Raw genomic sequence first — 11,413 nt, 5'->3', positions numbered from 1 at the left:
ACTAAGTTTGCTTTTGACAACAATCAAGTTAAAATAATAACGGAAATGTTCAATTTAAAAAATAACGAAAATTCAAAATTTAAATACATAGAAGTTCAAAATTTGAACTTATTTTTTAGACAAAAAATAGTAAACAAAGGAAAAGGTCTGAAATATCAACAAAATCTTAATTAAAGCAAAAAATGCATAAAACAAGAGAAAAAGTTATTGAAGATGTAAAGGAACCTATGGAAACGACCATATTTTCGAAGGGGCAGTCGACTATTGGAATAAATACATAGAGGAATAACTAAAATAATCGAAAAAAGAAAAATAAATTTTAAAAGAAATAAAAGGCTTTAAAAATAACTTTAAAGCTGTGTAATCAGTACAGTGGATATTGACAAAGACAGTGAAATTGGAGTATATTAAGAAAACAATTCAAAATGGCCAATTTCTTAAATAATTTAACATCAAATCTTTCAAATCCATTAAACTCAAAAATTGGTCTTAAAATCGGTAAGAAAAACATAAAAAATCATTTAAATCAAACATTCTGGAATCAATTATTCATTTCGTGTAATCACATAAAGAACTTTTCGTCCAGCAAAGTCAATCGATTTTCTTACGTATCACGAATTTTTCTAATTTTTCCTCAAAAAACTACCTCGATGGAAAAATGAAAAAAATAAAAAACAACAACAAGATCATGAAAAACATCAAAATATTAATTTATTACGGCATATTAAAGGATATCATGCAAATATCTTATTTCCGACTATGTTTCAAATAAGAATACATTCCATCTACTAGATCCAGTTAGTATAACTAACTAAATTTCGTATCATATTTTACGGAATGTTTATTTAATTAGCGACTCATCGCATAATAAAGACTGAATCATGTGGGAAGATAAATGATTTGCAATTTGCAGTCATTACAACAAAAAAGAGTAGATTTCATCAATAAATAAAGCCAGTGCAACTTAATATAGCACATAAAGGAACAAGAAGAGTAATCAAAAACTCTTTACTGAAATCTTATCAGACAAATGAAAATATTTTATTTTTATTTGTAGCCGTTCATGACAGCTCATGATGTTTTAAACTCAATTAACCTTTGTTAGATATGACTAATTACGTATTTAATGCATATTTATTAATATGAAATAATTTTTTTTTGTTTTTAAATTGATTATAGAGCAAGCAACAGACCCGAGTTTGGATCAAGAAGATTGGTCACTTAATATGGAGATATGTGACATGATAAATGAGTCTGATGCAAATTGTAAAGATGCTATGAAAGCTCTTCGTAAGCGATTAACACAATACATTGGCAAAAACTATAATGTGATTTTGTAAGTTCCTCAAAATAATTAAATGCGTCTGCAATTCATATTTTTCATACTCAAAATATTTTCATTTTCGTCTATGTCTGTAGATTGACGTTAACTGTTTTGGAGACTTGCGTGAAAAATTGTGGTAAAAATTTCCATGTATGCGTTGCAAATAAAGAATTTATACAGGAATTAGTGAAGCTCATCAGTCCAAAACATGATCCACCAATTGCTGTACAGGAGAAAGTCCTAAGTCTCATTCAGTCATGGGCTGAGACATTCGCAAGTCAGCCAGACTTAAAAGGAGTCGTTGAAATTTACCAAGAATTGAAGAATAAGGTAAAAATGCGTGTAATTTGATATTTACATGAATCATTAATTAATTCTCATTCTCTGTTCAGGGTATTGAATTTCCTGTAGTCGATCTTGAAAATACTGTTCCAATTTATACTCCACAAAAGGTATATTATCCTCAACATATGTTAATGCATAAAATAATTTATCTAATATTATTCTATTATTAAGAGTGTTGCTACGCCACCACCAAAACAAGTGTCTGTTCAGCGTTCACCACATCATGATATCGTAGACTCGCCGATACATGCAGTTGCTGGCGCCGGAATCAGCAGTGGTATAACACCAGATCAGATTGCTAAGTTACAGTCTGAACTCGACATTGTTGGCATTAATATTACAATATTAAGTGAAATGTTAACAGAATTGAAACCAAATCAAGAATCGCCTGCCGATTATAAATTACTTATCGATTTGGTCGGTACGTGCAAAGAAATGCAGACACGAATTGTCGATCTAATTGGAAAAGTCAGCAATGACGAAATAACGGCTGAATTATTGCGATTGAATGATGAACTTAATATTTTATTCTTACGTTACCAACGATATGAAAAGAATCGTGATCCAAAGACTGCAACTGATAAAACTCCATCAGCTATTTTGGGTGCTGCTATGGGTAAGTTTTAAATGCTCCCTTTTCCATGTTAGGCTAGTGCTCAATTTTGCTATTAAATCCCTTATGTAGGCATTCCATCATCATCAACCAATGATCAAAAGGATTCATTAATTGATTTAGGTGATCAAGCAGCTGGCTGTGATCTAAACACTAAATTTGGGGCTATGTGTAAGTCTAATACTATATTCATGACTATCACAGTGAAAACCGTTAAATTAAAATTTTGAATTTTTGTTTCGTTAAAAAGTTCGTTAAATTATTTTGAGTTCAAAAAATTTGAATCTCAGAAGACAGTTAAAAATATAATTTTTAATACAATTTTTATGTTGCGGTTCTTTCACTTCCGATGACCATACTCTGATAAATGAAACCATAAAAATTGAAATCATTCCGTTTCCATTGTAGCAACTTCACAATTGAGTAAGATAAAAAGTACACCAGCGAAAGTAGATACTGAATTCGATATGCTGGCACAATCAAGAAGCACTGATGCAAAGAAGGAACCAGACGTTGATCTCTTGCAATCGAAACCAACAGACTTTGACGAGATTGAAGAGTGGCTAAAGGCTGAAAAGTCGGCAAATGCCAAAGATGGTGAAGAGAGCTTAACAAGTAAGGAGTTTGATAAGTTTTTGGCTGAACGAGCGGCTGTTGCAGACACATTACCAACGATAAATAGTCGAAGTAGTGAGAAGAAGAAGCAAGAAGAACCGTTACTGGGTTAGTTATCGTCCTTAAAGTAGATATTTGTAAGATGATGATGATAATGTGTTAAAGTATGTAGTTTTTTGGGGAACATACAGTATGAGTCATAAAGAATAACTATTTTTACTAAAAGATAAAAAAAAAAAAACATTGAGTATAATACGTTAGATACACATAAATTCTTATTATCTAATCTTTTTTCGTCGAGTCTTTTTCTTACAATCAAAGCTATATAAATTAACTATAAAGGAACGAAATATGCTGTCAACTATAGAGTAACAAATTCATTAATTCGCTATTTATATGTGTTTTTTAATGTTCAAAGACTTTTCCTTTTTACACCGCTAGCTACTTATGGTGTATTATGCTAATTGAATTCCTTTTTAGTTGTTGACGTAGTTTGAGCTTTTGCCAAACCAATTTTTTTTGTTTATCAGTTTACCTGATTGTGTTATTATTTTAATTAAATTAACTTATTTGAAAAAAACAAAACATATTCGATGATTAAGGAAAAGCTTATTATTTCATTTAAATTAAATAATTAAAAAAAGAAATGATCCGATTGTAAATTATTGTTGTATATCACATGCTTTAAAAAAAATATTTTTTAAATTCCAAAAATGATGATAATTAGATGTAAAGAAAAAAAAAACAATTGTTTTGTGGGGAGACGTGCATTTTATTTGCCTACAACAAGACATTTATGCAAAATGATATAGATTATAAATTGTAACAATACATGATATATTATTAATAATGATAGAATCAACCTTTTTGAGAAAACAAAATTAATGTAGCGGAAAAAATAATGATTAAAAGAAATTTGGAATAATTTCTTTAACAATTTATTAAATAAAAATCTGTTTCAAGTGCAAGACAAAATTAAAATTTTTGAACAATTATTTATTACAATTTAACGGCTGAATTCAATTCAAAAATTCAGTTCATTAATCCAAATTAAGTTCAATTTCATTTTGTTTCAGTTCAAAATTCAAAATTTCCTTTCGTTAAAATTTTGAATTTAAAAAAACCGTTGAAATTCAAATTTTTCAGATCCGTTAAATTTTTCAATAAAAAACTCAAATGCTTCAATTTTCATAAAAACATTCCATAAACTTTATTCAATTAGTTTAACTTTTTCATTGTCTACAACGAATCCTTTTGATTTTTTCAATTTCTTACTAAATTTACTTTCTAGTTTTTCATTAATTTCACTTCCGGAAAATTTCTTGTATCGATTGAGGACTTTCTTCTTCAATTTCGACAGCTTGATTTCATTGTTTTTACTGACGAGAATGTTACGAATGGTTTCTGTCCAATTAAATTTCTCGGTTGATTCTTCTTGTGTATCACCATTTTCAGCATTTGCTTCCTCTTCAACCTTTTTCTTCTTTGCTTTAGTTCCATTTTCTTCAGGTTGCACATCATCCTTAATTTTACGTTTGTTGCTGTTGCCATTCTCAGCATGACCGTTGGTTTCTTTATCAGCTGAACCATTCTGTTGTGTTCCATTTTGTTGTTTACCATTCGGTGGCTGTTGTACAACTTTGTTTTCCTTCAAAGCGACTTCCAGCAGATCCCAAGCTTCCTCCAATTCATTGTATTTAAAATATTTAAATGAATTTTTCATAAAATTTAAGAATTTTGCTTTTTTACGAGGAATATTGTCATAAGAGGAAATTGTTTGCAGGACATTTTTGACACCTTGTGAGAGATTTGTATTCTTTTCACCAATCGATCTGATCACGTCAACCTACAGAGGAAACAGAATTAGCATCCAGAAAGTGAAATTCAGGATAATTAATTTACTTACCCAAGCTTCCTGTTTCTTCTGTCCCTTATTCTGATTAGCTTTTGGTACATAATCCTTTCCTGAATACCTCTCCGCTTCAGTAATACATGTGTTGTGGACATTATATTCATCGCCATAAAAATCTTTAAAGCAATCCATGCATGATACCGAAATATCCTTCCTACAACGGAATTTATGCTTGTCGACTACACCTTTTTTAAGGCTTTCGCCGCAATGATTACATGTGAAGACTACCATCGTTTAATATTATTTAATTAACCACTTTTTATTGAAAAATTATTTTGTTTAAAATTGCAATGTTATTTCTAGAAAAGCATGTTTTACTCAGGGGAACAACAACTGACGTTTCGTTAAATGTTAACGAATTTTAAATGTTTTGAACAATGTTTCATTAAAATTTAGTTTACTGTCTCCCCCTAATTTTTGAAAGAAAAAGGAAAAATTAATAAAAAAATAATAAAAAACCTTAGCTAGAGCTATCCTTTAAGTTTAAAAACAAGTTAGTTAGTAAGTTAGTTGTGGATTATGATAAAATATTGATTAATATATATGAAAGATGTGCAGTTAATCACATAACGAATAAAGATAGAAAAGTCGAGATTTAAATTTTTTTTTTTGGAAAGTTGCTGTAAGATAAATATCCCTTAAAAATGGAATCAGATGATATGGATTATTCAGACGATGATGATTTAGATGATGCAATGGATTATTATGGTAAATATAATTACTAGAAAGTGCAAGGCTATAAATAAAATGAGAAAATAATCTATTTCCTGCAAAGAATAATAGAAATGTGCAGCAAAAGCTTAATTTCTAAGGATTCTTTGATGACTAATTATAGTGAAATTATCTCATTATATAATAAACTCAATGACTATCCAAAACATGTGATGTAAACTTTCGAATAACGTAAAAATTAGGTGCTATACGTAAACTTTCATTTATGTAGTATTCATGTACATATAAATATCCTTGAACTTTTTTCTCACGCTTTTGCATTGTACTTTATTATATTTTCTTCATATATAAACGCTACCTTTATGTCTGCATTCATTTATTCAAGTTATTGTCAAAAAAAGTCTACGCTATAGCGATAAATATGCAGTACATAGAATATGATTGACTAATTTCCCATGCATTGAGTTTTTGGAACAATAAATTGACGTTGACTCCCGCAGAGTGCTAAGTACTAATGAAATTATGTTTTATTCTCTTTTGTAGGAAATGAGGATGATATCGATAATGTTGACCCGAAGAAAACTGATCCTGAATTCTTTCAATATGAATGTCTCACAGTGGACGAAGTGGAAAAGTTGCTGAATGAGTCAGTTGAAAAACTTAGTAATACGCTTAAAATTACGCCGTCATTAGCAAAGGTTCTCCTAAACGAACATCGATGGAATTCAAACGATATTATTGAGAGATATCGAGATAATGCATCAAACCTTTTAGTTAGTTCACGTATAAAATCAGGCAATGGAAAGAAAGTCGCACACGTTACACTCCTATGTCCCGTATGCATTCAATCCCAAAGTTTTGATAAATTTCAAAACCTTTCGTGTGGACATTCATTTTGTAAAAACTGCTGGTCAATGCATTTTGAGATACAAGTCTCGCAAGGTATATCCACTCAAATTCGATGTATGGCTGCAGGTTGTGATGTTTTAGTTCCCGAAGATCTCGTATTAAGCTTATTAAGTCGTCCTCAAATTCGTGATAAATATAATCAGTTTTCTTTTCAAGACTACGTCAAATCTCATCCCGAATTGCGGTTTTGTCCAGGTATGTAATCACTTCCTACGCATACTTTTATTGCGTTTTCTGTAAAATGAACTTTGACCGTTATTTTGAAAAAGAAGATTTTGAACTTCAGTTTTCAAATATTTTTTGACCGTTAATTTATTTTCATTAATAAATTTTGCAGGTACTAACTGTCAAGTGATTTTAAGGAGCCAAGACTTGAGTTCAAAGAAGGCATCATGCAAAACTTGCCAAACCTCTTTTTGTTTTCAATGTGGCAACGATTATCATGCACCAACAGATTGTGTTATAATTAAAAAGTGGCTAACAAAATGCGCTGATGATAGTGAAACTGCCAATTACATCTCTGCCAACACAAAAGATTGTCCAAAATGCAATATTTGTATAGAGAAGAATGGAGGATGTAATCATATGCAATGTAGGCTTTTCTTAATTAAAGGCTTTTGTGTGAGTCAATTGATTAATATTAATTACATTCTTTAGGTATGAATTGTAAGCATGACTTCTGTTGGATGTGCTTGCATGACTGGAAAAGTCATGGTTCTGAGTATTATGAATGTTCAAGGTACAAAGAGAATCCAAATATCGCTAATGAGAGTGTACATGCTCAAGTAAGTTTTTAATAACAATTAATCTGCCAGATTATGATTTATTGAATAGGAATTAATCCACTTGCAGGCTCGGGAAGCACTCAAAAAGTATTTGCATTATTATGAACGTTGGGAGAATCACTCGAAGTCCCTTCAACTTGAACAGCAAACATTAGAGCGTCTAAAAAATAGAATCAACGAGAAAGTAATGAAAGGCCTTAATTCTACATGGATTGATTGGCAATATTTATTTACGGCAGCTACTCTTCTTGCTAAATGCAGATATACATTGCAATACACTTATCCGTTTGCTTACTACGGTAATTGAAGCTTGAATGCAATCATCTGAAACCATAAAAATGTTTTCAACTTAAAACCATACAACAGCTTTCTAAATGTTATTAGATGTTTGAAATCCGTACAACAGCCTTTGAAGAGTGTCAAAACATTTGTACGGTTTTTAATTAGGTCTTGTTTCATATTGCTTGATATATTGAATATGAAATGCAAATTTACAATTTTACGACCCTGGAAATATTTACAAAGCAAGTGAAACTAAGCAATAATAAAATTATGTTTATTTACAGCCTCAATGGATCCGACATCATCGAGAAAAGATTTATTCGAGTATCAACAAGGTGAGTGTATATAATTAAAATATTTTTATTATTTTTTATTAATCCACATCATAAATTTAATGTTTAATTAACTCTCGTCTCATATAGCACAACTCGAAGCAGAAATAGAGAATTTATCATGGAAAATTGAGCGTGCAGAGACAACCGATCGTGGTGAAATAGAAAATCAAATGGATATATGTGAAAAACGAAGATTAACATTACTGAAAGATTTCTTTCCCACCACTACATCCGATATGAATAGTTAAAGATAATTCTTTTATTCGCATTAAGATTAATCGTTTAAAGAAATTAAAGCGTGTCTTTTTTGTTTTAATTTTTAACGAGAAATGAAGTAAATTTTTGTCCTACTTATTTTTAGAAAAAGAACTACCTAAGTGTCAGGTGATAAATTTTATGTTTTATCAATTTGATAAAAATTTTTGCAGAGTATGACAATACAAATTAGCAAATTGGCATGTTTGACAAATCAATCAAGTTGTTGGCAAGTGCTTGTACAACCCAAAACGCATGCCAATTCCATCAATCGTCAAAACTCTGGATTTAATTTACTTTTCAAACTAAATTTTTTCGATTTTATCATAATTTAATTAAATGTAATGTCTAATTCTAAAAGTGAATGTGTATTGTATATCCTTGTTCTAGATTTTTAAAGATTTTTTTCAGTTTAAATCGCGAGATAAATAAAGATTAGTTTAATTTATTAAATAATAATACAATTTTGTCGTCCTTCAGAACTTAAATGGAAATGCGACAGTTCTCAACATTCATTTTTTTCGGCGGCATTACTAGATATATAATAATATTTTAAAAAATTGTGGAATAAAAAAATGAAAAGATTTTTAATTGCAAATTCATAAATGTCTGTTAACTTTTTATGGTGGACTTTTTTTTGCAGATGAAAGCTGTTGAACAAGTCGGCATTTTGAGTATTACAGAAACTAACTTAAAAATTGACTTGACATACTTAAAATTACTTAAAGAAATTCATTATCTAAATTTAAATTATAACGACCGATATTTTTTCAAATTTTTGAACCTCAATCTTCTTAAACTTTTGAACCTCAATTTTTTCAAATATTTTCTGTCCGTTAAATTTTCAAATAATTTTCAAAAGTTATTTCAAAAATATAGAAACTTGATAATTTAATTAAATTAAGCTCTTCCTACCTCATCTTATTAAGTATTCATTACTCTTTTACCTGCAGCCTCTGTAGATGAAAGCTTTTATTCGAAAAAAAGCTCATAAGATCCCACACAAGAGTGTCAAATTCAAGACCTATCAACAAAAGTCTAGACGTTTATTATTTATAGCAGGAAAAAGGTATGAAGGTAATTTCAAATCAGAATCAGAAAAACACAATGTTGGGAGTAGAATCCATAGAAACAATTTTTTTTTTGTGCATCAACAATCCTCTCATGCTCTACATTCATTCAAAAAAATACATAATAATTTCCATAAAAATTAAATTCGGAAGGAATGAAGAAATATAAAAAGTTATAAGATGAAAGGAGCAGTCAAAGTCGCACACTCAGTAGCTAAAACATCATCTCATGGGTGTTGTTGGGTGGAAAGAAAAAATTGAAAACTTGAAATGTTTTGAAGGTCACTTGCTTTTTCCTTTATGTATGTCGACTACATCTTATGAAAATGTTACAACAAATGACCTTGACAATAGCCTTGCCCGGAACTTTCGACGTTGTAACACAGAAAATATCCAAGAACTGATTATGGAGCATATTTTTATCGATTAGAAATGAAAGATAAGATTTTTTTTTTACTTTCTTATTCTTAAGCTTGCTTCTGTGATGTAAAATAATGTCCCAACACACCTACATCTCTCGATGAAGACTAGAAGCTTCGGTTGAAGAAGATCCAAAGCATGCCGAACATTATGAAAAATTTAGAAGATGAAGTAGACTAAAAAGCCTGCTTTATACAGTAACAGTCCTTGAATGTGGAATATATAATGGTCCACTTGAGAAGAAGTAAGCTTTTGAGGACATTCATCTGTTAGAAGCTTGAATAATAATTTTAATTTCTTGTCTATTCTTTTCTATAGCCTCATAAAATATTGAGTTCTTCTTGTTGAATTTGATCAACGAAACGATAGAGAAGAATGAGCGAAAAAGGAGTATGAAAAAAGTCAAGAACAAATGATGATGATGTCGATGATATGTCCCGAGCGAGTCATAACAAAGTATGTGTTTGCTGATTCACTGTGTAAATTAAAGTTAACATGTTGTATCAATCAATTTTAGAACTTTTTTAGATGAAATTTTCTAACGGTCATTTTGAATTTGAATTGTATAAATTTCTTTACCGCGAAAATTTCAGTTTTAATCTAGAATTCAACGAAAAAGCATCAAATCTAAGGTAATTCTTCCAGTTTTCACATAAAAAGCTCAGCTTATCAGCACTTAACAACATTCAAAACCGATTTATTAAGGCTACTATAGGTCAAAGCATAGATTATCAATGTTTAATTGATTTAAATCAGCAGTGAAAATTCTAATTATGCAAAAATTAAAGAATAAACAATATTAAAGGAGCTGTAACTAAAAATTACCGGTAATCGGGATTTGACGGTAACGGATATTTACCGGTAATTACCGGTAATATCCGTACATTCCGACTGTATATATTCGAATATTTAGGGTAAAAAATTTTTTATTTTTGGTCACTTTTTTTGGTCATTTTTTAAAAAAAAGCCATTTACAAACGTTTGGTCAGTTTTCGTTTCAACCGCTTGTGTTAAAGAACTAGTTTTTCATAACCCAATAAGTACCTGAAAAGTTACCTTTCTCAACTCTCTATCATTACTGATATTACCTTTTCAAATAAATAAAGCCCTTCTTCCGGATTCATCATACAAAATGACTGATTTTCAGATGTAATTTTGGTAATTTGTTTTTCAATAGTAAGCATACGTATAAAAGTTGTAAAATATATCCAAATATCCAATGCTCGTTGTGAAAAAATATGACCAAAATAATATTTTTTTGACCAAAAAATTACATTTGAATTTGAAATTTATATATCTTTGAATTGACAAGTCTAAAAATCCACATTAAAAGTTTTCAAAAATGAAAAATGTCTAAAAATTACTTTTTTACCTTAACCAAAAAAATAAACTGCGGTCTTAATATTTGAATTTTTAAAAAATTCGTTAAAAATCTGTTACCGCTGGATAATCCATATAAATTAACGGTAACGGTAATGGATATTACCGGTAATTACCGGTAACGGACGGTACGGATATCCGTCATTCGGACCCCTAGCTGTAACTAATCAGGAATTAATGAAATAAAGTATGTAAGTGTCTTGCTGATCAAATAAGTAAGCTGCTTGTTCTTTTTTAGAAGTATAGATATTTCGACTGCTTAATGTACGAGATCAATCCATGAATGGGACTCTTAGCAACGTTGAACGGATCAGGAATCTGTATTGCAGTGGGAGAAATAGAGACGAGAGCTTTAATATTGGAATATTATCAAAACGGACCTGACAGTATCACATCACGTTCACAGAAGATGAAAACGAGAGTCTCTGCATATTCAACCGTTTCTCAGTACACTCGAGACAACATAGTTTAAGTAACACTGAACTTTAGACTTTAG

General features: G+C 30.1%; 3 protein-coding genes across 4 annotated transcripts; 2 read left to right on the top strand and 1 right to left on the bottom strand.

The window, feature by feature from the left end:
* Nucleotides 1-245: 245 nt before the first annotated feature.
* Nucleotides 246-3,878, top strand: LOC139091252 (TOM1-like protein 2). Its single transcript, XM_070641237.1, has 7 exons — nt 246-498; nt 1,180-1,336; nt 1,420-1,654; nt 1,717-1,776; nt 1,841-2,285; nt 2,355-2,453; nt 2,691-3,878. Exons 1-7 carry the CDS (start codon nt 426-428, stop codon nt 3,008-3,010), a joined length of 1,389 nt encoding a protein of 462 aa, XP_070497338.1. The 5' UTR covers nt 246-425; the 3' UTR covers nt 3,011-3,878.
* Nucleotides 3,879-4,077: 199 nt separating this feature from the next.
* LOC139091407 (cell growth-regulating nucleolar protein) lies at nt 4,078-5,157 on the bottom strand. Its single transcript, XM_070641484.1, has 2 exons — nt 4,804-5,157; nt 4,078-4,743 (listed from the first exon to the last, which is right to left on the bottom strand). Exons 1-2 carry the CDS (start codon nt 5,038-5,040, stop codon nt 4,108-4,110), a joined length of 873 nt encoding a protein of 290 aa, XP_070497585.1. The 5' UTR covers nt 5,041-5,157; the 3' UTR covers nt 4,078-4,107.
* A 64-nt stretch (nt 5,158-5,221) lies between these two features.
* On the top strand, nt 5,222-8,645 carry ari-2 (E3 ubiquitin-protein ligase ari-2). 2 transcript variants are annotated; one of them, XM_070641483.1, is made up of 7 exons: nt 5,222-5,517; nt 6,025-6,585; nt 6,728-6,982; nt 7,048-7,175; nt 7,243-7,474; nt 7,742-7,792; nt 7,880-8,645. In XM_070641483.1, exons 1-7 carry the CDS (start codon nt 5,454-5,456, stop codon nt 8,038-8,040), a joined length of 1,452 nt encoding a protein of 483 aa, XP_070497584.1. In that variant the 5' UTR covers nt 5,222-5,453; the 3' UTR covers nt 8,041-8,645. The 2 variants fall into 2 exon arrangements, with proteins under 2 accessions (XP_070497584.1, XP_070497583.1); XM_070641482.1 differs by having other exon boundaries at nt 7,225-7,474.
* The last annotated feature ends 2,768 nt before the right edge of the window (nt 8,646-11,413 follow it).

This window comes from Chironomus tepperi, unplaced genomic scaffold (genome assembly GCF_022539635.2).
Source record: "Chironomus tepperi strain 1889 unplaced genomic scaffold, CSIRO-AGI_Ctep_v1 contig_244, whole genome shotgun sequence".
Taxonomy (NCBI): Eukaryota; Metazoa; Arthropoda; class Insecta; order Diptera; family Chironomidae; genus Chironomus; species Chironomus tepperi.
This window is presented reverse-complemented; position numbering and strand designations above follow the sequence as displayed.

Bases quoted from the DNA above. Each gene is read 5' to 3' on its own strand.
- ari-2 (XM_070641482.1), top strand. From the start codon at position 5,454: ATGGAATCAGATGATATGGATTATTCAGACGATGATGATTTAGATGAT. The intron at 6,586-6,727 runs GTATGTAATCAC...TAAATTTTGCAG, and splicing joins CGAATTGCGGTTTTGTCCAG to GTACTAACTGTCAAGTGATT. The intron at 6,983-7,047 runs GTAGGCTTTTCT...TACATTCTTTAG, and splicing joins AGGATGTAATCATATGCAAT to GTATGAATTGTAAGCATGAC.
- LOC139091407 (XM_070641484.1), bottom strand. From the start codon at position 5,040: ATGGTAGTCTTCACATGTAATCATTGCGGCGAAAGCCTTAAAAAAGGT. The intron at 4,744-4,803 runs GTAAGTAAATTA...TTTCCTCTGTAG, and splicing joins AGAAGAAACAGGAAGCTTGG to GTTGACGTGATCAGATCGAT.
- LOC139091252 (XM_070641237.1), top strand. From the start codon at position 426: ATGGCCAATTTCTTAAATAATTTAACATCAAATCTTTCAAATCCATTA. The intron at 1,337-1,419 runs GTAAGTTCCTCA...CTATGTCTGTAG, and splicing joins AAAAACTATAATGTGATTTT to ATTGACGTTAACTGTTTTGG. The intron at 1,777-1,840 runs GTATATTATCCT...TCTATTATTAAG, and splicing joins CAATTTATACTCCACAAAAG to AGTGTTGCTACGCCACCACC.